At 47.6% G+C, this 22517-nt stretch overlaps 1 protein-coding gene across 2 annotated transcripts in view; it reads left to right on the forward strand.

Annotated features, from left to right (window-relative positions):
- The window catches only part of AFF2 (AF4/FMR2 family member 2), a 280441-nt gene extending 270107 nt beyond the window's left edge, over positions 1–10334 (forward strand). For both annotated transcript variants that reach the window (XM_032592102.1, XM_030305099.1), the window contains 5 exons: positions 703–774; positions 1126–1219; positions 3365–3417; positions 8623–8813; positions 9397–10334. In XM_032592102.1, coding sequence (XP_032447993.1) covers positions 703–774; positions 1126–1219; positions 3365–3417; positions 8623–8813; positions 9397–9518 — 532 coding nt within the window. In that variant the 3' untranslated portion in view covers positions 9519–10334. The remainder of the gene's footprint in view (positions 1–702; positions 775–1125; positions 1220–3364; positions 3418–8622; positions 8814–9396) is intronic.
- Positions 10335–22517: the final 12183 nt, after the last annotated feature.

The raw sequence follows: 22517 nt of genomic DNA on the forward strand, positions 1-22517 counted from the left end.
AGCTGAGGTCACCATCTCACAGTTCGCGAGTTCGAGCCCCACATCGGGCTCTGTGCTGACAGCTCAGAGCCTGGAGCCTGCTTCACATTCTGTGTCTCCCTGTCTCTCTGCCCCTTAATAAATTGCAGTTAATAAACCTACAATGTCCTATTAGTTTCAGGTGCACAGTATAGTGATCCAACACTTCCATACGTCACCCTGTGCTCATCACAAGTGCCCTCCTCAATCCCCCGTCACATCTCCCCATCCCTCCCCATCACTTTGTCCTCTAGAGTGAAGAATGTTTCTCGGTTTGTCTCTCTCTCTCTCTTTTTTTTTTTCCTCCCTTGGCTTGTTTGTTTCGTTTCTTAAATTCCACATACGAGTGAATTTGTCTGTCTCTGACTTATTTCACTAAGCAGTATGCTCTCCAGCTCCGTCCATGTCCTGGCAAATGGCAAGCTTTCGTTCTTTCTTATGCCTTTGCCGGCGTTTAGCAGACCTTCCACGGCCCTGCCCTGGCACACGGGCTCCCGCTTCAGCTGACCTCTCCAGAGCTCCCTTCTGTATGTCACTCTGTCCATCGTCATTTTGCACGTGTCCAGGAAAGCGTGCTCTCGCCCGTGCTTTCGTTCTCCCACGCAGAGCAAACGTGGCACCGAGGCATGGGAGTTTCTGAGGGGTCACACAGATGGCACTCGAGCTTGTCCTTTCTCTCCAAAGGTACGCGATGAGACTGAAGAACTTTGCAAGCCCCCTGGCTTCGGACGGGGACAAAAAGCTGGCAGTATTATGGTAAGTCTCCTGGAGGCTATGAAACAGCTGAAATGTCACAGAAGGATTTGAAAACTCCAGATCGACTTAAGCTGCTTACCCCAGATCATTATTCTTGTTTTCCATTAAACTATTAAAGGATAACTAATGGATTTCTTCAGTCGCTGACTAAACATTTACTCTCCTAATTTATAGCCTTATCAAGATGGGATTTTAATGCTTACCCCTTCTCTTTTGAAAATTTTTCTTTTTGCACTGGTGTTCCTCAAGAACCGTAGGAGGGGAACCGCAAACTATGAATCAGCATTTTGTTGACAACGTGTAGCTTTCATTACGCACCGGCATTAACATAATCCTTCCTCATCACCACAGCTACAGATGTTTATCACTTCTCTACTTGCGGATGTTTAAGCTGAAGAAGGACCATGCCATGAAGTACTCCAGATCACTGATGGAATATTTTAAGGTAATCCTTATTTTGTATAATTTGTAAGTACCGAGTGAATAAAATCACTAATGAGACGTGGCAGGCATGTTATTAAATGTCAAGGTCGTTGCTGCCAAAGGCTTCACCTAGCATGCCCACCGGCCGTGGCCCTCCTGCCTCTCCCTCAGGGCTCAGCAGAGAGCTCAGGTTTGGTCCAAGCAAAATGGCACTTCGCATCTTCCTGGTTGCAGTCAGGGGAACGATGCCTTCTCCCCGACTGTGCGTGGCGGACCCACCAGGGGACACAGGTTGTGACTGTGGCTGTGACCAGTGCCGTGTTAAGTGAACGGCCAGTCCCGAAGTTTCTCAACAGTGAGAGAAGTCACTGCAGCCACCCCAGGCTCTGGGGGAATAGCCATTCCCTTTGGCCGTGGGGAGCCTTGGAGTATGGTGGCTGCACTTTAAAACAACTGATTGCTTTGGTTACCAAAATAAATTAGCACACGAAGAAAGAAAGAAAAGAAGAAAGAAAGAAAGAAAGAAAGAAAGAAAGAAAGAAAGAAAGAAAGAAAAAGAAAGAGAGAAAGAAAGAAACCAACCCATCATCTAGGGAGCTGGAAATTTTAATTTGCAAGCAAAAAGAAAAAAGGTATTTTAACTGCAAAGAGAATGCCAGAATTGGAGAGCGAGCCCAGATAAAAACTACCAGCCTGATGCTTAGTCTGGCCTCTAAAGTGTCACTGGCTCGATGATCTGTGAAGCTTCTGCTTCATTTGCCCCCCAACACTGACCATGATTTAGACTTGAGAAGGCTCAAGGTTCCTGTTGGTCCGGCCATAAAAGGGAAGGATGATTTTATTATTATTATTGTTGTTATTATTATTATTATTATTATTATTATTATTATTATTTCTGCCAAGTGCATGAGACTGCTTGACTAAATTGCACCAAAGAAGTTATTTGAAATGAATCCAGTCATGGCCTCACATGCGTCACCCGAGTCCCATGAGTGACATCGCACAGCTGTGTGAGGACGCTGACTAGGGTGGGGAAGAGGGCAAGCTCGCCAAGGCCTCACCGTGCCGTGGAGCTGGTGCTCACGTAGCTGAACGGGTGGCACACGACAGCTGCCCATCCCTTCCTGTGTCCACAGGTCTCCAGCCGTGCTCTAGAAAGGCGGTCGTCGAAACTGAGTGGGCATTTAGATGCCCTGGAGGGCTTGTGAGAGCAGAGTTCTGGGTCCCATCCCCCCAAGTGTGATACCAAACAGATGTTAAATAAGTCGCTCTTCCGGCAGCGTGTTGAACTTCTTTTAGATTAAAACCTGGAGTCTCCAGAGAAGTATTGCGTGCTCACTGGGCTCCTGAAAATGCCCACCCTGCCCAGCACCCCATTTGCAAAGGGGGCTGGGACGGAACCCAGGAGGCAATGGAAGAGCGTAAGCTCGGTCTTGACGCTGCAAAGGCCGGCCTGAGTCGGGTTCAGTGCCCCCGGGGGTCCTGGTCCTGTGCCCCTTGGGCTCTGACCTGGGGAGGTCATTCTAATGAGCCGGACCACTGTCCTGAGGCGGTGGTGCTGAGAGCCGCGAAGTGTGTGCTCCGCCAAATGCAGAAGGCCCGGTTTTGAGACCAGCCCGGTCCCGTTCAGAGAGAAGGATGCTTTAGTGTCCCAAGGCAGCGCGGCCCTGGGCCAGTTGCATTGCCAAACAGGGATTGGCCTGTCAAGATAGCAAATCAAGGTGATTCGCAACCGAATCGACCACACAACGCCGCTGCTGCCTCCCGGCACCTTCCTGGGATGGCAGAAATTACGGGCCACCTCGCCTCCCGGGGAACAAGTTTGCCAGGGGAGCTACAGGAGAAAAGCTTGCCAGCACTCTGAAGAGCTTGTTTTGCAGAATAAATTTCAGATGAGGATAATTAAACCACTTCTTGGAGAACTGAGTCTGATTTCACTGGGCCTTTTAGTGTATACGATCTTTCATCAAGTGACTTTCATGGTCCTGATTGGAGCCCACTAATTATCCTAACCAGCTATTTTCATCGAGTGTGTGTCATAGTGTGCATTCCCGAAATGCTGCAATCAATATTAATGTACTCTAAATCACACTTCCATCTGTTTCTGAATTAATAAAACACAAAATAGATGTCCTTACGTCCCTCTCTCTCTCTCTCTCTTTTGTAGCAAAATGCTTCAAAAGTCGCTCAGATACCGTCTCCCTGGGTAGGCAATGGAAAGTAAGTATCTCATGAAAATTGCTTTTTCAGAAACTCAGGGGACTTAATAGACCCCAGATATTTTGTATTGACAGCTCAGGAGCACAGGTCAATTCTGAGACTAGAGTAATTTTGGTGCCCACGAAATTCTAGTCAGCTTTCAGCTAACGGCCAGACAGAAAAGTTTAACATGGTGGCATTCCAAATTTCTTTAACTGTGTGATCTTGAAGCCAAATTATGGCCATAAAAATATCTGTTAATGAGATGGCAAGCACTATGCCATTTCAAGAGAGGCAGGGTAAAGTTAACTCCGCGGCAGTGATTTTTCAATGATTCACTCAGTAATGAAAGACCAATGAAATATTCATTGATGTATAGTAAGTGCTGTTTAATAAAACCAAAGGCATAATAGTGCTGAGAACGTGAAGGCACTTAGTCAGCCAATTATCTGAGCCTTCGTGGTGATTTTTATATTAATACTAAAACAGCCTGACCTAAAATACATAAAACCACCTGCTATACCGCTGGCGTAAGGCTCGATGGACCCACCCACTCCCGCGGGCCGCCCGGTCTCCCTGCAGCAGGTGGCAGTCAGAACCTCCTGGAGCGGGTCCTGGGCCCCTCCCACTGTCCAGAGCTCCCCGTGGCCTGAGTGGCCCCTCCCCTTCACTGGCCGTGTTTCTCTCTGAGATGAAAGGGCTGGACCCGACAGCCTCCGAGGCCCCTGTGAACACACGTACCTTCTAAGAGGGAGGTTTGGAGCGTCTGCCTGGGACCTGGCCACAGGGCTGCCTTTCTGTGCTTGACCATCAAGTGTTTCCTCTGATTCCCGGACCTCCCTCGCCGCCGCAGACCCACCTCCCACCCCCAGTGGGAGGGGCAACTTCCACAAAGAGACGCTCTTTCCCATTTTTCATCATCTCCAAATTCTGGTATCTCTGATCCATACGTTTCTTCCAGAGTAAAATAGTCTCCTCTGCCACTTTATAAATCTCCACAAAGCGCACTCCCAGAGCGGTGGGACGTGAACTCTGCTCTGAGATCGTTCACACATTCAGACGGAGGGAACAGACCCATTAAAACCTGCACATTAACTCAATTACTGTATTGGAAGTATCCTTTAAATTGTTGATTAAGTCTTACTTTTATATCGAACAACAAAAGCAAAAGAATGCTTCTGTCTGGAAGTTTGGAAAATAAAAATAACCACTGAAAGGCCCAGGGAAAGCTATTTTCTCTGAGCACAGGGTAAAGCAAGGGCAAGTTCAGGTAAGCAGCCATTAAAGGATTTCTGGGGAAGAACAATTTTTTTAATTCTGAAATGAAAGAACTCAAACACATCCTAAGCTTGTGAAGTCACATTAAAAGCCTCCTGAAAGGATGTTTTAAGCAGCTTCTGTCTGAAGAGAGCACGCTCCCTTTCGCAGGCCATAGAAATTTTGAGTGAGGCAACTCAAAATGGTCACCCAGGGGTTACGTCCTATTCATTTAGCACTTGGGGTGCGTCTCCGTATGAGGGGCTGGGGACACAGCTGAATTCGATGTAATGCCTGCAGTCCAGGAGCACACGGCCCAGCCCAGGAAGGTGACAGGTGGGAAGAAAGTTCTGTGGAAGCCCAAGGGAGAAAGAGCTTGGACCTCTCTAGATGGTCAAGGAAGGCTTCTCGTATGCAAGCAAGACCACAGCCTGGCTTCCTCAGCGAAGGACGGTGGCTGGCACCACACAGGGACTCGCGGGGCACCTTCCGGAAGCGGCAACCCCTGACCTTGAAGGCCGGGGGAGAAAATTGCAAGGAAGCGGTTGGAGGAAGCAGAAGAAAAATCTGCTTGCTACGGAGCGGGGCGTGGCAAACTTTTGCTGAGGCTGAGAGGTAATATCTGAGCACACAGATACTTTAACAAGCGTTGGCTGCTGCCGTTGCCGCGGTATTTGGTGTCGCGGTTACCATTTGAGTCGGAAAGCCACTGTCGCACCCCTGGAGCGCCCACCACTGTTGGGGGACACTTCACTGGAGGCACTTACCCTCAGTTGTCAGAAAGGAATGGGTCTGCCCCCCCCCCAGACTATTTGCTGTCTCCGCTAAAGGGCCATTCATTCCTCATTCACCCGGTAAATAGTGTTCACTGAGTGCGTACTATGGATGGGACGCCCTGCCAGGCACTTGATAAATATGATCCCCCTTCCTTGTGCTCTACGTTGTTCTACCCTCTCCAGAGCCTCTTACAGGTACTGGATGCTAACTAATGATAGAGGGGTGGTGGGAAGACAGTTCATTCATTTCGTTAACTAGCATTCTTTAAGTACATAGTATGTGCCCCAGGCACTGTTCTAGATGCAGGGCACAGCACTGGGTGACACAGGCAAAGATCCCTGCCCTCCTCGAGGCCACTTTCTGCTGGAGAAAAGCAGGAGAAAATACGCGGCATGCAAAAACAGTGGTAGATGTCATAGAGCAAATGGAAACCAGGAAGGGGCATTAGAAAGCTCGTCTGGGGTGGGGCGGGGAGCAGTACACTGGTCTTGAACAGGGATGTTCAAGAAGGATCGTGGAGAGCAGCCCATGGAGACACCCGGGGAAGTGCATTCCAGGCAGAGGAACAGCAACCACCTTCTGGAGTGCGGGGCGCCTGATGAGTCTGAGGAACAGCGGGAGGGCGAGTGTGGCAGACAGGTGGACAGGACCCGTGTGCTAATGGCGGGAGGTGTGCGCCTGCAGGTGCACGCTCATTTGCGTGTGCCATGAACGTGTGAAGACAAAGACAGGATCTACAGGTAGACCCACAGAAAGAGAACAGGACAAGGAACCCCAAGCAGGGGGCGAGAGCCGAGTTGGAGTTGGAGGGCCACCCACCCCCTCCCCGGGAGATGCGTGTGGCATCACGCTCCTGTGGCCAGGGTCACAGTTCCTTAGGCAGGTTTGAATTCTTTCATTAGTACGGTGCGTCAGGCAGGTCCGCTCGGCAGGATGGCAGTCCTAGAGCCACCCGGAAGACCAGCCATGTCCAAAAGCAAACCCATGCACTGGCTCTCCTTGCCTCCTCTACTGGTTATTGACAAGGAAGTAGGAAGTAACGAGCAAAGAAAGCCCCTCATTCAGCACCTCACTGTTATCAACTAAAAAGTCCTTTTTACTGGGGCGCCTGGGTGGCTCAGTCGGTTAAGCATCCGACTTCAGCTCAGGTCATGGGTTCAAGCCCCACGTCGGGCTCTGTGCAGATGGTTCAGAGCCTGGAGCCCGCTTCAGATTCTGTGTCTCCCTCTGTCTGCCCCTTCCCCAGGTGGCTCTCTCTCTCTCTCTCTCTCTCTCTCTCTCTCAGTAATAAATAAACATTAAAAAAAGTCTTTACTTTTTAAAAGTTTTTTAATGCTTATTCATCTTTCACAGAGGGAGAGCCAGAGTGCGAGTGGAGGAGGGGCAGAGAGAGAGGGAGACACAGAATCTGAAGCAGGCTCCAGGCTCTGAGCCATCAGCACAGAGCCCGATGCGGGGCTTGAACCCATGAACCATGAGGTCATAACCTGAGCTGAAATCGATGCTTAACTGACTGAGCCACCCAGGCTTAGGCGCCCCTAAAAAGTCCTTTTTAAAATGTACAAAGTAAACTGACATGATGTGTTTCCCCCCGTGACTTCTGGACATGATTGGAAATCACTGAATCGGGGCTTTTCTTCCCGTCAAGGAACGGCTCTGCAAGGGGAAGGGGCATGGCTGGGAGCACACGGCCAGGGTTAGAATGAAGGCGTCCTGGGACTCCAGGACGTACTTTGTCCCCAGCACCACACAGTTCCCCTTTCAACATTCGTGACACCTGACAGCCTTGTGATTTTCCTCCAGCGATTACGAATGAGGACATATTCTTTTCTTGCCTTACGTTGTCATTAGTTAACCCTTCTGGGCTTAGGTTCCTTAGCTGGGACGTCTGTCTCCCCACCCCACCCCTCCCTGGAGGATAAATCTTTCTACCAAGAAGTGTCAAAAGATCTCAGAAACTATAAACAGAGCAGGAAACCTTCACTCCGTCTTACAGACAAGTGCACAGCAAGTGTGGGGATCCACTTTCCCCCTCATATTAGAACATACCAGAAGATACACTCTGTTTCCAGAAAATGGACCAAAGCTTTCACGTGGCTCAGCACAACCTGCATGAGTCTCAAGGCAAGCACATCAGGGTGAGTTGTTCCCAAATTGGCTTAGCAGCGCTCCAGCGTTTTGGTACTTTGTGATGGCCGTCCCCCCAAATCCCGTGTGTAGGCTGCACATCCGCTCTGTGCGCGCGGATAGGAAGGCCGGGGGTGTGCACAGGCCTCGCTCCTGCGTCCAGGAAGCCACCCAGGCCCTGCATGCTATGTGCAGACAGCAGGTGACTCCTTGTTGCTGACGTTAAAGAATTAAACCAAAACTTATATCCAAACATTGGTTCTGCCCGAAGTAGGAACTGTGAAGACTTCTCTTTGTAAACAGCGTGCGGGTGAATGGTCAGCAATTAACAGCCATCCCTGTAGCGTGTCTTCCAGAATCTTAAAGAGATACTCAGAATCTCACTTTTTCCAGCATCCCTAAGACTGCTCCTGGAGGGGGCTTTGAGGAACTGCATTTTGTTTATCGTGGTGACTGTATTTGGAGCAAATTGTCACGCTGGTTTCCACAAAACACTTTGATAATAGCCCAACACCGCGCATCCAGTCGTTCCTATGCAGCAGGTAGAGAGATCATTGTAGCTCTGAGCCGTTTCTCTCTCTGAAACATCACAACTCGTGTTAATATATTCAAAGTCAGAGCTACATTGGTGGATAGAATTAATGCCAGAGAAACATTCACCCAGCTCTCTCCGGGATCTGAAAACGAAAGTAGCAGTACATATGGAGTCTGCAGGAGGCAGTGAGATGTCAGTGTTTAACTGAGTTAGAAAAGGAGAAGCATGGCTCATCCCGGAGCCTGGCACCGTAGCCGTGTGTGGGCTGGTCAGACGAGGCTGGAACGCAGTGATAGTAAGTAAACTCTCCACACTGGGCCTCTAGAGCAAACGGACGTGCTGGCAGGAGCTCCAGGGCGTCCTCTGAGGACCAGCTTCGCCACACTTGAGCTTCATACGTGTTCACCGTGCTAACCCTCACGGCGACAGCGATGTTCCCGTGAGGCCTCGGTGTGGTGCCGGAGGCCTGGCAGCCTGCCGTCGCTCTTCACGGCCAGCCTAACCGGGCCCGTCTCTTCCCCATTCCCCAGGAACACTCCTTCCCCGGTGTCTCTCAACAACGTCTCTCCCATCAACGCGATGGGCAGCTGTAACAACGGCCCGGTCACCATCCCCCAGCGCATTCACCACATGGCCGCCAGCCACGTCAACATCACCAGCAACGTGTTACGGGGCTACGAACACTGGGACATGGCTGACAAACTGACAAGAGAGAACAAAGGTATGCGTGTCTGCTCCCCCCACGTCCGCGGACCACGGTCGAGTCAACCGTGCTCCGAAGGGCTAGAGTTTTCCATGCTGGCCTTATCTTTCTGTCTCTCGGGCTTCCAGGGTGTAGACGAGGAGAGGGGGGTTAACTCAGGGCTGACACGGTGACCAGTTTTTTGCTGAGAGAGTGAACAAAAACCCTGGGATTTTTTTTTTCCTCTTTCAAAGCTTAACCTAATCTGAGCTGTGATGTGTTGGCAAATGACTGTTTCAGATTTTCACCCCGTGGTAAGGATCAGTGCAGAGAAACCGAGGCCAAGTGAAAAAGAATGATTTGCAAATTAATTAAGATCCTGTTGGCCTCTGTCATCAGCTTTAATCTTTTTTTTTTTTTTTTTGGAGAGGTGAGGTTGTGTCTGTGGTAACACGTGGCTTTTGCTACAAACAAAGTCGGAGAGGACCCTGCTTCACCAGAGACTGAGCCAGTGCTGTTTGGCCACTTATTTGACGTGGTGCATGAAGGCAGCTTACGCAATCTGGCGCATATTGCTGAGATGATCCTTAAAGGCCTGACCAACGTCTGCTCTGATTTTCAGAATTCTTTGGCGATCTGGACACACTGATGGGGCCCCTGACCCAGCATAGCAGCATGACCAATCTCGTCCGCTACGTTCGCCAGGGACTGTGTTGGCTGCGCATCGATGCCCATTTGTTGTAGTGGGTGCTCCCCCCATGTCCAGCATCACCACCCATCACTCTACCTCTACCAGAGCACCAACGGTCACTGGTGGAACTCCACTCATTTGGGAAAGTTCTCTTTGATTCTGTTTGTTTTTACACTTCTTTTGATACCTGTGAAAAACAGAAGTCATTGTAAGTGGACACTACAACTTGAGAGCGGTATATGTTTTATTACTTAGTCATTTTTCAGTATTTTGTATGCATTTCTCAGATCCCACCATCTTTTTGTGCTTGATACGATGACACAGTCCCTACAGTATTGTTTTAAGACCACACTACCCAAAACAAAGAATGGGAAATACTTGTGATGATAACAGGTTCCTGAGAACTGAAATGAGATGTCATATATATATATATATATATATATATATATATATATATATGATCTTAGACACAAAGGACCTACAAAGATTCAAATTTTCAACAATAGCCATTCCCCAAACTCTACTCTTATGTCCAGAAGAGAGCGTATTTCAGAATCCGTTGTTAAACTTTTGTGGTTCCCACAGACCCAGTCTCCAGGTGAGAATTTTCATTGTCAAAACCCACTGGTTAGATGTTGTAGCAACATCGTAAAATCAAGAGTATTAAGAAAATAGACGAGCGTAGCAATGCCACTCTTCAACAATACCGTGGCATACAACCAGAGCACTTTTCTTGCTGGCATCCATTCCCTGATGCCCTATTTTTAAAATTTTAATGAGATGAAGTGGCAACATTTATTTCTAAAGCGTAAATCCTCACCTGGGATTCTCTTTGTGTAAAGCTCTCCTTTTGAGGGGCAGTTAAGTGGGTGCACACCCTAGGAGCCAAAATACTGTCCTCCAGTTTTAGAGATGAGAGATTAGGAGAGGTCTGGAAATGTCCAGGGAACCCATACCTCTGCCGTTCTGCAGTTGGTAGGCAGGTCCATTCCTGGCAGGATATTTTTATTGTATTTTGCTCACATCTCTGGAAACAGAAGTCAAGTTTATCACTACCTAGGAGTAAGAATATACAGCTTGCCTCCTAGTGACTTTAAAATCTGGACTTTGCCAATTATAAGCCACATTTTCTATTTTACAGTGTTTCTCTTCCGCCTCCTCTTTCCCCACCTCCTCCTCCTCCCCCTCCTCTTCCCCCTTGTCGTCTTCTTCTTCTTCTTCTTCTTCTTCTTCTTCCTCTCTTTGATCTTTCATTTCCTTTTCCTTTTTCTGGGCTCATTAGCCTTTGACTCAAATACTGAAATCACTGATTTTATTCAAGTCTGTATTAACAGGAATCATTTTCGTGAACATTCCAGAGAAAACTCTCAACTCTCTAAATACTGGCTAGCTTTTTAACAACAACGGAACAAAATGTGTCTTTCTTTGAAAGATCCCTGAAGATTGGGAACAGCCCACCTAATTTGGAGACATTTCTACATCACTTGTAACTATCCCCACCCCTTCTGATCCTCTGCATTCATTTTATGTCCCCAAACATCACAGTGTAAATATCATCTTTGGTGTTCCATCTCACCAGAAGAATCCCCCACACATAGTGCACACTATTCATATGTCGGCTCTTTATACTTACCTGCTGGTATATAATTCCACGTCGCCTTTAATCTGTTGAGTTTATCGAATTCTGTTCACCGAGTGATGACCAGATAAATAATACATAGGCACACGAGAGGTGCAAACTTGTATGATTTTTAAAGCAAGTCTTGTAAGTCTGTGACAGGAACAGCAAGGGATCGCCCTGCACTCTCATCATTGTCAAGGTTGCAAAAGAGCCAGACTTGAGCTCCGCCCTGGTCATCTTTGAGTTTAAGACCCTGTGCTTTATAATGAGGTTGTGGAAGTTGTACTCCAATGGCTGAGGCCACGTTGCCAGATGACTGCTGGGAGCGTCCCAGCAGCTGAACCCAGAACTTTCTACGCTCCCGGTGCGGTTGAGCTATACATTCGCAGCGTCCGCAACAACACACACACACCTGCAGACATGCACACAGACAAATGAAACCGGAGAGAATCTTCTCTGAGCCTCTTAAATGGGGAAAATAATAATACGAAAGACTCCAAACACCCAAGGTGGGTGTCACATATAAAATTTCAGCTGATGGCTTCAGTGACCCAAGTTCTGTTTGTTTTGTGCGGCTTACCGGGTAGAGGGCCTGACTATTACTATATATAACGAAGCCCACTGGCTTGACTTGTAAGTTCAGCCTAAACCACTATCCTAGACCATCATGGATTTAGGGGTAGATTCTTCTTGAAATTCACTCTCCAGAAACTAGATGTTAGAATGCGAGGGGCAGTTTCCAAGAGAAACGAGCATCTCGCCTCGTGGATGGATGAAAGACTCGTAGCTCTAGTTTCAGCGAGTCCTTTTATCTACTTTACATACAACAGGGAGGCAGCAGAGAATCCCGCTGCCTGATGTCACCTCTGGTGGGTGACTGTAAAGTGTGTGCCAAATCAGCAGCACGATGATCACATCTGACAGTTGAGCTCAGGATCACCACCTGATTATTTAGTAGACCTATTTGTAAAGCAGCTTAGAAACCAATTAAACATGGAGGATGAATTGCCTTCCTATCCCCGGAGATGAGACGTCTTTCGGTTTCACGATTAAGGACTGTTGCTGTTTTCTAGGCACTGTATTCATCACATTGTAAATGGTGATCTGTGTCGTAGGCGTGCGGCGATGTGAGGGATTGAGATATTTTGTCAAGTAAATCTCTTCAGTGTACCAGTTTGTGGGAGGGATATAGGACATGTGGATGGCGGTGAGAGATCCTGCCTCGAGACCTTGACGGAGGCTTGGTGAGACGCATCTCAATAAGCACACAGAGGTAGGGCGACGGGCAGAGTAACGGGAACCTGAGCGAGTACACAGAAGGATCTCAGCCCTGCAACGTGACCCAGGTGGGGCCACCACTATGCCTTCCTTTGTCACCCAAGCTCCAGCCACAAAGGGTTTGACGAGTTTGTGTTAGGATGTTGGCTTGGCTTTGTATTTTTAATTAACTTTGGATTTTTTAGTGGTTTTGTCATATTACTGTCTGATTTTGGTAGGTAGGATTAATTTGAAAAGAGTATACTAGTGTGGTCCTCGGGGTAGAATTTAGCCGTAAGCATGTTGTTAGCCAGCCTGTAGACTGTTAATTACTTAATAATCTCATTGGGAAAATACTTGTAGTTTTATATTTGGATGACATAATTGGAAAAGCAGATTAGCTGCTGCTAACTTTTAAAAGACTTGACATTGACATCAAAAGATTCAAATCTTCAGTCGATAACCAAGTTGCTAAATTAGAAACCATTGGCTAAAATGTGTTTTGTTGAGTTTCCAAGTGTATGGATTTGCATTTGGACATTGCACCGCTCAGTGCGTCGGAAAGATACTTGCTCTGTCATCTTTCCCAAAGCTGTCTAATTCACAGTTTGTTTTGTTCAGATGTGCATCCCGGAGGTTGAAGTTGGAGTCTGAAGTTGGAAAGCATTTTTGAAGGCAGGATCCATTTAGCTGTGAGGGCTTCCCCCTCACGTACTTCTCAACAGACATGATAAAATTCACTTGCGGGAGTTGGCAGGTGGGAGACCCACACCGGTTCACTGGGTAGGACTACTCAGTAAGGCAATGAGCTGCTTGCTTAGAGAAGCATCACTATCCCCATTGAGAAACTGTGTGGCGAGACGATGTAGCTGCACGATATCAAACGAATGGGTCGATTCAGTGCCCCCGAATTCAATTCTGTGGGGGAAAAATATCGAGCCAGTTGTCACTACTCTGTTACGCAACTGGCAGACTAAACTCCTCTTCGTCGTTATGGTTGTCGTTGTTGTTGTTGTTGTCTGTCATTTCCACCCGCACAGCCTTATTCTCATAATTAAACCCTGATTCATTTTCTCTTTGGTGTTAGCAAACTCCAACAGCAAAGATGGCATCTGTGTATCGATAATTGGCATTTACCCTGGCAGGAGGCTAATCGGATAGGCTGGTCTCAGACATTAATCCTACCATCTGATATGTTCAGGGAAAGAAAAAGTAATTCCCTTTCCATTCTCCTCCTTGCAAATCTAGAAGCCCTCTTTACCAAGAGCATCACATTTTCCTCTGTAATCCACCGACTCAAAGAAAATTGCATTGTGGGGAGGGTGGAGGGGGGTGGGGTTGGGGGGGGTGGAGGGTAGGGAAGTCCTTGCAGGCCAGGCTGCAGTTCTTGCCCCTTTCTGCTTCTGACATGAGATGTTAATGAATCATTATTCATCAGGCTCACATTGGGTTAGGGGACACTGAACTGCTTTTCCGATCCATGATCAATCATCGTTCTTCTAAGAGATTGGAGCTTTGCTGTTTCATTAACTGTGCAGTGTAGACTAATGGTGTTTAATAAAAATCATTCAAAATTTCAAACTCTTTCTCCAGTGACCTCAATTTTGTTGGCTCTTTGACTTGTACTAGACTTTGAGGAGGGAAGGGGGAAGCAAAGGAAGCCTGCTACCAGGCCCCTGGGCAGGATGCTGTGGTGGCAGACAGCTGTGGGAAACCTCCTGAAGAATGCCACAGTGGATGGTCTCGGCCGGGGATAGCTTGTTCCCACTAAGGGACTCACTGTTCTCCAAACTCTGCAGCAGGAAGCCAGCTGCCATATCCGGAGCTTAGTAAGAATTGGAAATGCATTACCTCTTTGGTTTTGGCCGGCACCACTCGTGTGGCTACCAAATAGGAGCGGTATCTCTGAGAGTAGAGCCCAGGGGGGGACAGCGGTAGCCAAATGTATCCCAGATGCTCCAGCCCTTCTGTGAAATCAGTGGAGGAGGAGCTCCAGGCAGGAGGCTGCGTTGGAGAAACCCACAGAGAAGCCAGGCTGGTGCCATGATGCCCAGATCGAGAGCTAGCCTCTCCCCTGGCCAGCCTGGCACGCAACCAGCGGCAGATTGGTAAAATGGTTAACAGCCAGCCCCCGTGAGAACAGAAAGCGCCTGATTTGGAGCATTTGCCAGTTTCCGTAGCGTCAATATCCCCACCATGGCCGATTCCAAGCTACTCACTGTGACATCGCAGAACACAGACTTGGGAGCAGATGCACGCCACGTTGGGGGACAGGGCAAGACAGCTCCAACACGCCACCGAATGCAGCTATTCAAAGAGGGTTCAGATTTCACATTGACGTTCATGTGGACACACGCGTGCAAACACGCACCCATGCACACACACGTACTCTTCTGTGACAACTGTTACATGGCTTTCAAATGTGAATTGATCCTCTATGACTGTAGGTAGTTTGTGATATGGCCCAAGAGGTATGGATTTTAAGCAGGAGACAGCTGAGAAGAATGGCCTCTTGAGACCAAAGCACAGACGAATGGGGGTGGGGGCGGGCGGTCATCATATCTCAAGGGAAACCAGCAGTGAGATCAGCCCTTACAAAATCCACCTGGCTGGTTGAAAATAGGATAGGTGAGTGTTTTTCTGTTATTGTTATTTTTCAGATTCCAGTTGGTATTTCTAACCTATAAATGTAGCTCGGATACATGACTTAATCCTTCCAATGACAACCTTTGTGTAGTTAGGAAACATTAGGGCCTCTATGGAGAATAGCATAATCCAAAATGCATTGTGTGGTTTTCTCGGAATATGGAAACTCAGTATTTCTCCCACCTCCCTGCTGTTCAGAAGATTTTTACTTTAGTTATTAGAGATCGAAGTTATGTGTTTAACATGTGTTTTTAGTTAAAAGTATCTACTTACTGTCCTAGCTCTGAATTCAAACCAGAACGTCTCCTGTATCAATTACATGACTAATACTCAGAAATGATCATCCAAACCAAAATAATTCCCTTTTCTACTCAATATAAAGAAAACCAGGGTCACTAACAAGAAGGCATAAACCTCAGTATATTTTCCTAAGAGAATGAGGTTTTCATTAAACACACACACACACACACACACACACCACACCCCTAGGCCTCCTCGTTATAAATCATCCTGAGAGTAGAATAGAAAGTCTCAAAGGGCCCATCCTCTTGGTCCTGTGCATCTTCTGCAGTTAATAAGAGGTTTGTATCTGGAAGGGTTGAAGAACTTGCCCTACAATCCCATTTGTCTTGAAACGTTTCCGTGTTCTGTCTGAGCCTGTGTCCGTGGCCGAATGTTAGTCCCCGGAGGAGGCCCATGTCTTAATTCTTTCTTTCTGGCCTTTCTCTCTTGTGCCCCTGCAGTTCCTTCTGTGGCCAGCGCAATAACAGAGTTGCAGGGGGGTCTTCTATCCCCTCATGGTGTTCATGCAACGCTTGTCCTACTGGTCACGTTTAATTGACATCACACTCACACAGGGACTCAGAGTTGCCATAGGCAATGGACCGGTTTGCATGGATACAGAGAAGCTAGAAATATGTTCATCATCATCCACTGACTGCCTATTTCAAAGCCATCCTCACTAATCAATCATATTCACCCACAAATATTACAAATGAGATCGATCCGGTCTCAAGACAATCTGTCAAATAGTTTTCTTCCTGGATGATTCGACTCTCTAGATATTCTGGAACGAGAAATGTCTGAGATGAAATCCCTCACATTTATTCAATTCTACAAATTGCTGTTTTGATTCCTATTTTCATCGGAGTAGTGCTTCTGGAGAGTGTTTGATGTAGCGTCATCTTCAGATAAAATTAATACATCAAAAGTGAGCCCAGTATTGATACGATGCTCGTAACACTTCTTGGGATCAGAAGATACCTAAAATTCTTCCCCTTGGCACACTTGGTTAGTTGAGTGAGATGTCCTTAAGATCCTCCACAGAAAAGACTGGTTTCTTTTCTGGTTTTGTGCTGGTGGTTGTGGCTGTGGCTGTGGTTGTTGTTGTGACCTGTTTCTCTCTCTCTCTCTCTCTCTCTCTTTCACACACACACACACACACACACACTTTCTCGCTTGCTTTGGCTCTGGCTTTCGCTTTCCTGCTCGGGCTCTTTCTGTCTCTAAACAAATGAATAGTTGAGTTAAACGTGAGCTTCTGAATTGTACTTGTTCATGCTTTTAAGACATAACAGATTAATAAAAATAGATGTGTTCTGATTTAAAACATGCCACTTGGAAAGGCATGCTGTATTATGAAATCATGATATTAGAAATACTAGTCTGTTGAATCCATTTGTCCAATTGTATAACTTTGTGGAGCAGTGTTTTGACCTTTACAACATAATTTTGGAGCAAGTGGAGGCCTGGCAACGGCAAACATCTTCGGATGTTGCCGTAACCGTCACAAATACGAAGAACAAATTTCTGTTCTACAAATTTCCCAGAATGCTTCGGTCAAGAATTTTTTTAGGTTCACCTGTTTTTTTTTTTTCTTTCCCCCCTCTCTCTTTTTTTTTTTTTTTGAAGCTGCTTACTATTACTGACTGAAGAAGTATGTTGATTGATTATACTGTGTACTTCTCTCCCTTTGTCTCTCTCTCTGTGTCTCCCTCTCCATTAAAATAGTGAGATGTGGAGTCTTTGGTAAATCTGCATTTAGACCAGGCTGTAGGCTGGGAATGAGATCGAAATCTCAAGAAACCTTGATGGGTTTTCAAAGAGGGACACTGTGTTCATTGGGCCCTTCCACACCCGACAGGGACAGGTGATAAGACAGAAGTAGTTTGTGCAGAAGGGCACTTTTAAAATGTCCTCTGAGACCCAATGCAGTTTAACAAATGACTCCACCTGTTTTTCCAGCAAGTCGCTTGACTGAGACCTGAAAAATACCCCTGAAACTTACCGGTGGTGGGGGTGGGGGGGTGTCTTCTGCCTGGTCTACAGTGTGTGTGTTTGCTTTGTATCTAAGAGGCGCATTCACGTCTTGTGTGCTCGTGTGAAGTATTTCCTAGCATTTCCTTTAGTCTGTATATAAGAACCAGAAAGATAATCCCAACGTGTTGTAAATGAAGATGTGGCTCTATAAACCTTTCCTTTGTTCTTAAAGAGAAGACATTTCCATGCATATTTTAAACAGAAACTTTGTATATTTAAGTGTCATGAAAAATGTTTGTTGAGTACCAGAATACCAGTTGGGAATTTAATTGTCATCATGTGCTTGGGGGGGGGGGGGGCGGGGTGCTGGCCAATGCCATGACTGTGGGCCACTGTGGCAAGCCGTAACTGCACAAACAGAAACGTGTCGCCTGTGTGCGTGTATGTGTGCGTGCGCGTGTGCGACATGTCTGGCTTGCTGGGTCCTTCACGGGATTTTAGCTTTCCCTTCTTGAAAAACATTCTTTTACAGTTCCAGGAGGCCATGGCCATGTTGCCGTCTGAAGGCAGTGATTTGAAATGAAAACTCTTTTCCTCTTGGAAGCTTTTATCGTAACATTATGGTCCAACCACATGGATTCCGCTGGCCTTTGTGAGGGAAGAGGCTCTGTTCCAATCCAGCTGAGTTTCCAAGATAAAATTGTAGGTCAAGACTCATGGCGGGGGAAGGTTGAGGCCACCTCAGCTGCAGCAACATATGAGCTGAGATGAGCCCTTCAGGGTTGGACTGAGCCTGCCCCAAGCTGTGGCTCATCGCTGGGGCCACTGTCCCGACCGGGACTTCCCCGCATGTCAGTGGACAAGGAGAACCATCAGAAGTAGCCTGGCCTGGACCCTGAGAAGAAAACTTCCTGAGTCCCTGCCCTTAGTGGAAGACCGTTTCCCACACTGGCGGCAGCCCGGGTGGCCATTAAAATGCGATGGATAATTCATAAAGTGCCCCCTTTGTTTTACCACGACCCAATTAGCCTTTTGAACCACGTTTTCTTGAGTGCAGCTTTCCATCGTCATACTCACTGCAAATTCTTCGTCTTGTCATAATTTCAGATGTTCTGTATAGACCAAGGTAACTGTCCTTAACATCAAGCAAGGAGTGAAACGCTATCTGGTTCCGAAAACTGGTTTCATGTGCTTTCTATGTATAAAACTGTACCTGCCTGTGTGGCTTTGCATTTCTAATGTGTGGCGCACAAGCGTTTTGTTGGTGCTTTGTTCTCAGTACAGTAACTCTGTGTACAAACATTCTAATGTAGTTTTGTTGTTTCCCAACATGATGTCTCTGTAAAAATGATATTGGCTGAGCTGGTGCATCGGTTTCTCTCATAGAGGCATTAACTATACTGCCAATGCATTGAATTATTTAAAAATGCAAAATAAAATTTTTATGAAAATCTCATTTTAGACATGGAGATTATTCTGCTTACAGACTTTCCAGCCTGAAGTCCCTTGTTAGCACCCCTTTCAAAGTATAATACATAGTCTGTGCTCTCACCTCAACAGCTTTAAAACTGAGGGCTGTAAAGAAATCAACTCTCACGAGGCCGACTCATTTCATAAGAGAGACCCTCAGACCGTCATTCAAAGCCCATTTCAGAGTAAATCATCAAATGCTTCGTTATCTGGATCCCTGATACACAGTACAAAAAAAAAAAAAAGCTTCCAATTAGGAAGTCATAACTGTACTGGGTGCTGAGGGACAACGAGGAAATTCTCAAAACTAGGGTGCAGACTTAAAAGCACAGTGATATTTAGGTCGATATACGATTTGAAGTCATCGGGAAAAGGTTATGTTAAGTGTACCATCTTTACTAAGGCAGGAGAGCATGGCATGTTTTAGAACTATTTCCTTCAAGATGTTAAACATTTTCCAGACCATGAAAGAGGAGGTCTCAGGTATCTAGAAATTTCTCTGGCCAGGCAAAATGAGAAAGCTCAATGCTAGGACATCATATGGCAGTTACGAACAGTTGTGGGGTTTTTTTTTTAATTATTTTAATGTTTATTTTTGAGGGATAGAGTCAGAACGTGAGTGGGGGAGGGACAGAGAGAGAGGGAGACACAGAATCTGAAACAGGCTCCAGGCTCTGAGCTGTCAGCACAGAGCCCGACACGGGGCTTGAACTCACAATCCGCAATATCATGACCTGAACTGAAGTCGGACACTTAACCAACCGAGCCACCGAGGCGCCCGCACTTACAGACACTTGTAAGGGAATGCTGTTAACACTCGGTGGAATTTTCTGCAAACGAATGAACTACATTGGGCTTGGCCAGATATTCTGACACTACATAATGGTAGTCCAGGTGTGAATGCTAATCGAGCTACGTGTCACTGAAACTGGCGGTTGTGATGCTATTGCTGAGAGTTCCAAGTCTTTTCCAAAATGTGGAGCCTCTGATGGTAAATAGGAACATTTTTTCTTAGGAGATAATGAAGAAATATTTGATCTGAGCCAATAGAGCTAAATGGATTATAAATTTGTTCTCCAGCAACCATGATGTTTTCTACTCTCAAAAGCCGAGGCCGTGAATTCTGATCGTGCCTGGGTAAAAGTATGCACGCGTGCAGAGAAGAACTGGAGGAAATGTGCAGAATGACATTTTTAAAGGTTAGAGTGCCGGGATCATGCTCCCTGGGCAGTTTACGCAGCCCTCACCGTGCACCAGGCACTGTCCTAGCACTTTCTGATATGCTAACTTCTGTAATCTTCCTAATGGCCCTATAAAATAGGTTCTATTACGTCCCTCTTCTGTAGATGACAAAACAGAGGCACAGGGAGGTTAAGCGGCTTGCCTAAGGTCACACAGCCAAGATTTGGACAGTGTGACCCAAAGGCCTTGCTCTTAACCGTCTACTGCCTCTATCGTGCATAATGCTCTTGCCTCCATACCCTCATTTCATTTTAGAAACAAAAGTAAAGAAGGGCCCTGAGCCCTCCGGAAAAGATGTCCCCTTAATCCTTCCAGAGGACTCTAAAGGAAAGGCATGGAGTCAGCCTTCTGGAAACGCCTCTTTGCATGAGGACCGACAGGGTCCCAGGTGGAGTCAGCAACTCAGGAAAGGTTTGGTGAGGGGTATCCTCTATATGGCTTTGGATCGGCCTATCAGTTCCCTCGGGAGATAGGGCGGCGTGGCCGACCCCCCACTCCCGGTCTCTGCCCTGCAGGCACGGATGCCCTGGGCTGTGAGGCAGGAATTTAGAGCGGCCTCTTGTTGCTTGCCTTAATGGAAATGCTTACCCTTTCCGTGCCCCCCTTTCTTACTCTGCAAAATGGGCTTGATAAGGTCAGCCTTCTCCCTGCTTCCCAGAGAGGAGCAAGGTTTCATAAAGACCAGTGTTTCTCGTCCGACAGCCCCGCTCGGCAACTCCAAGGGCGGTAGAGCAGTGAGGGCAACCGCAACGTCCACAGCGTGTGGACGGTTAGCAGAGGGTGCCACGTGGAGGGCTGGGAGCGCACCGAGCCTCACGCTTCGCACAGAGAACGTGTTTAGCTTTGCGAGTTTCTGCAGGAAGTACATTTGGGGCTTCGGTGGGCTCTTTTGCCCCCTTTCCCCGTTTTTTTTAGAAAATGAAATATAATCATAAAACCTTTGGCTGTGATAGATGAGGGGTCTATGTAACTTGTTAAGGGGGATTTTGCCAAGTTTCAGGTGTACACATTCGAAGTTGAGACGAGTTCTCAGTGTGAGTAGTTATGTGCAGATCATGAGCTGTGAATTCAGGAGGAGAGTGGGGGCCAGGAGATCACCTCCAGCCCTGTCTTTCTAGCTCTGTGACTCCATCCTGCAGCCTACCCACCTTCCTGAGGATGCGGGAGGGAAGATTCTGAGAGTCAAGCCAGAACAGGAGATAACGGTCCTTCCAGTGCTCTAGAGAAAACACCCCAGAGGAATCCGAACTTGCATCAGGCTTCTCCAGGGAAGGGATTTCCTGTCACACTTTCTAACTCTCCAGGTATTTCCCAGTTAGTTCAAACCACAGTGCACTTGAACTTACTGTCATCTCCTAAATAAGACAGTCCTTGCAGCAGGCCAGTGAGGCGAGTCCTGACAGGAGGCCTGTGCACCTGTCTGGAAACGTCTCAGACGAGGCCGGATCAGGGCAGAGGATGATGGCGGTGCGCCGAGATTCTCCCAGAATTCTCCACTCTGAGGACACAAGAAAACCCAGGGAGTGGGAAGGAAGCTCCCCTCACAGAAGCTCATTTAGATAGACACCCCCCCCCCCGAAAGCCTCAGCTGGGCTAAAGTCTCGGCAGACAGCAGTCTGGGACTGGTTCGCTTAGAAGCCCACTGACAAAACCCGGGAAATCCACAGCGCTTTGTTGTAAATACAGCCCAAATAAGCAGATTTTGACCCATTTAGAGCCTGCCCGCTTTGCCTAATCCAAGTGCCGAGTCCACAGCCCCCAGGAATTATCTTGTTCTCTTCCTCTTCTGGCTGGAGGCCTCTCAGGAAGGTCTCCTGTGAGGGACACCCCCACCCCCACATGCAAAGCTGCCCAAGTGGCCTCCAAATAAAGCGTGCTTTACTCCACTGCCACCTTGTGGTCATACCTTTTTCCTCGCTGGGTCCCCCGATCCCTCGAACTCACTACACCCGGGCCACAAACGATCAGCTGACAGGAGCGGTGGTGGGCTCCATTCAGAGTCCCCTCCTGGCACCCTCCAGGCACCCCTGACACCCCCTACACCGGCCAAGTCTTGGCCTCAACTCACCGGACCAGTTGTGTGACAACCACCAGACACATCCTGACGCAACAGCCACTGTCCCCCTGGAAAGGGCCAGCCCCCGCGAGGGGTGGCCCAGATATCCCCAGCATCCTGTTGTGGCTCAGTCCCAGCTCCTGCCCTACCGGCTGCCTCCCCAGGCCCTGCAGACCAGCCAGCTAGATGGGTGGCCTCTGCCCTGGCTCTGGGCTTAGGGCTGGGCTCATGTCCTACAGTCTGACAAGGGGCACCTCAACCTTGGCTGAGCCAACATCTCACCAGAAATTCTCATTTAGTTGATTTGGGTACTGCTCTCCCTTCCCCTGAACTCCCAGTAGTGTGGTTTCTAGAGCTCTCTAAGTGATCCCAATCTGCAGTCAGGATTAAGAATCATCTTTCTAGGGGCACCCAGGTGGCTCAGTCGGTTAAGCATGAGACTTTGGCTCAGATCATGATCTGGCAATTTGTGAGTTCGAGTCCCGTGTTGGGCTCTGTGCT

Source organism: Lynx canadensis, chromosome X (genome assembly GCF_007474595.2).
Source record: "Lynx canadensis isolate LIC74 chromosome X, mLynCan4.pri.v2, whole genome shotgun sequence".
Classification (NCBI taxonomy): domain Eukaryota; kingdom Metazoa; phylum Chordata; class Mammalia; order Carnivora; family Felidae; genus Lynx; species Lynx canadensis.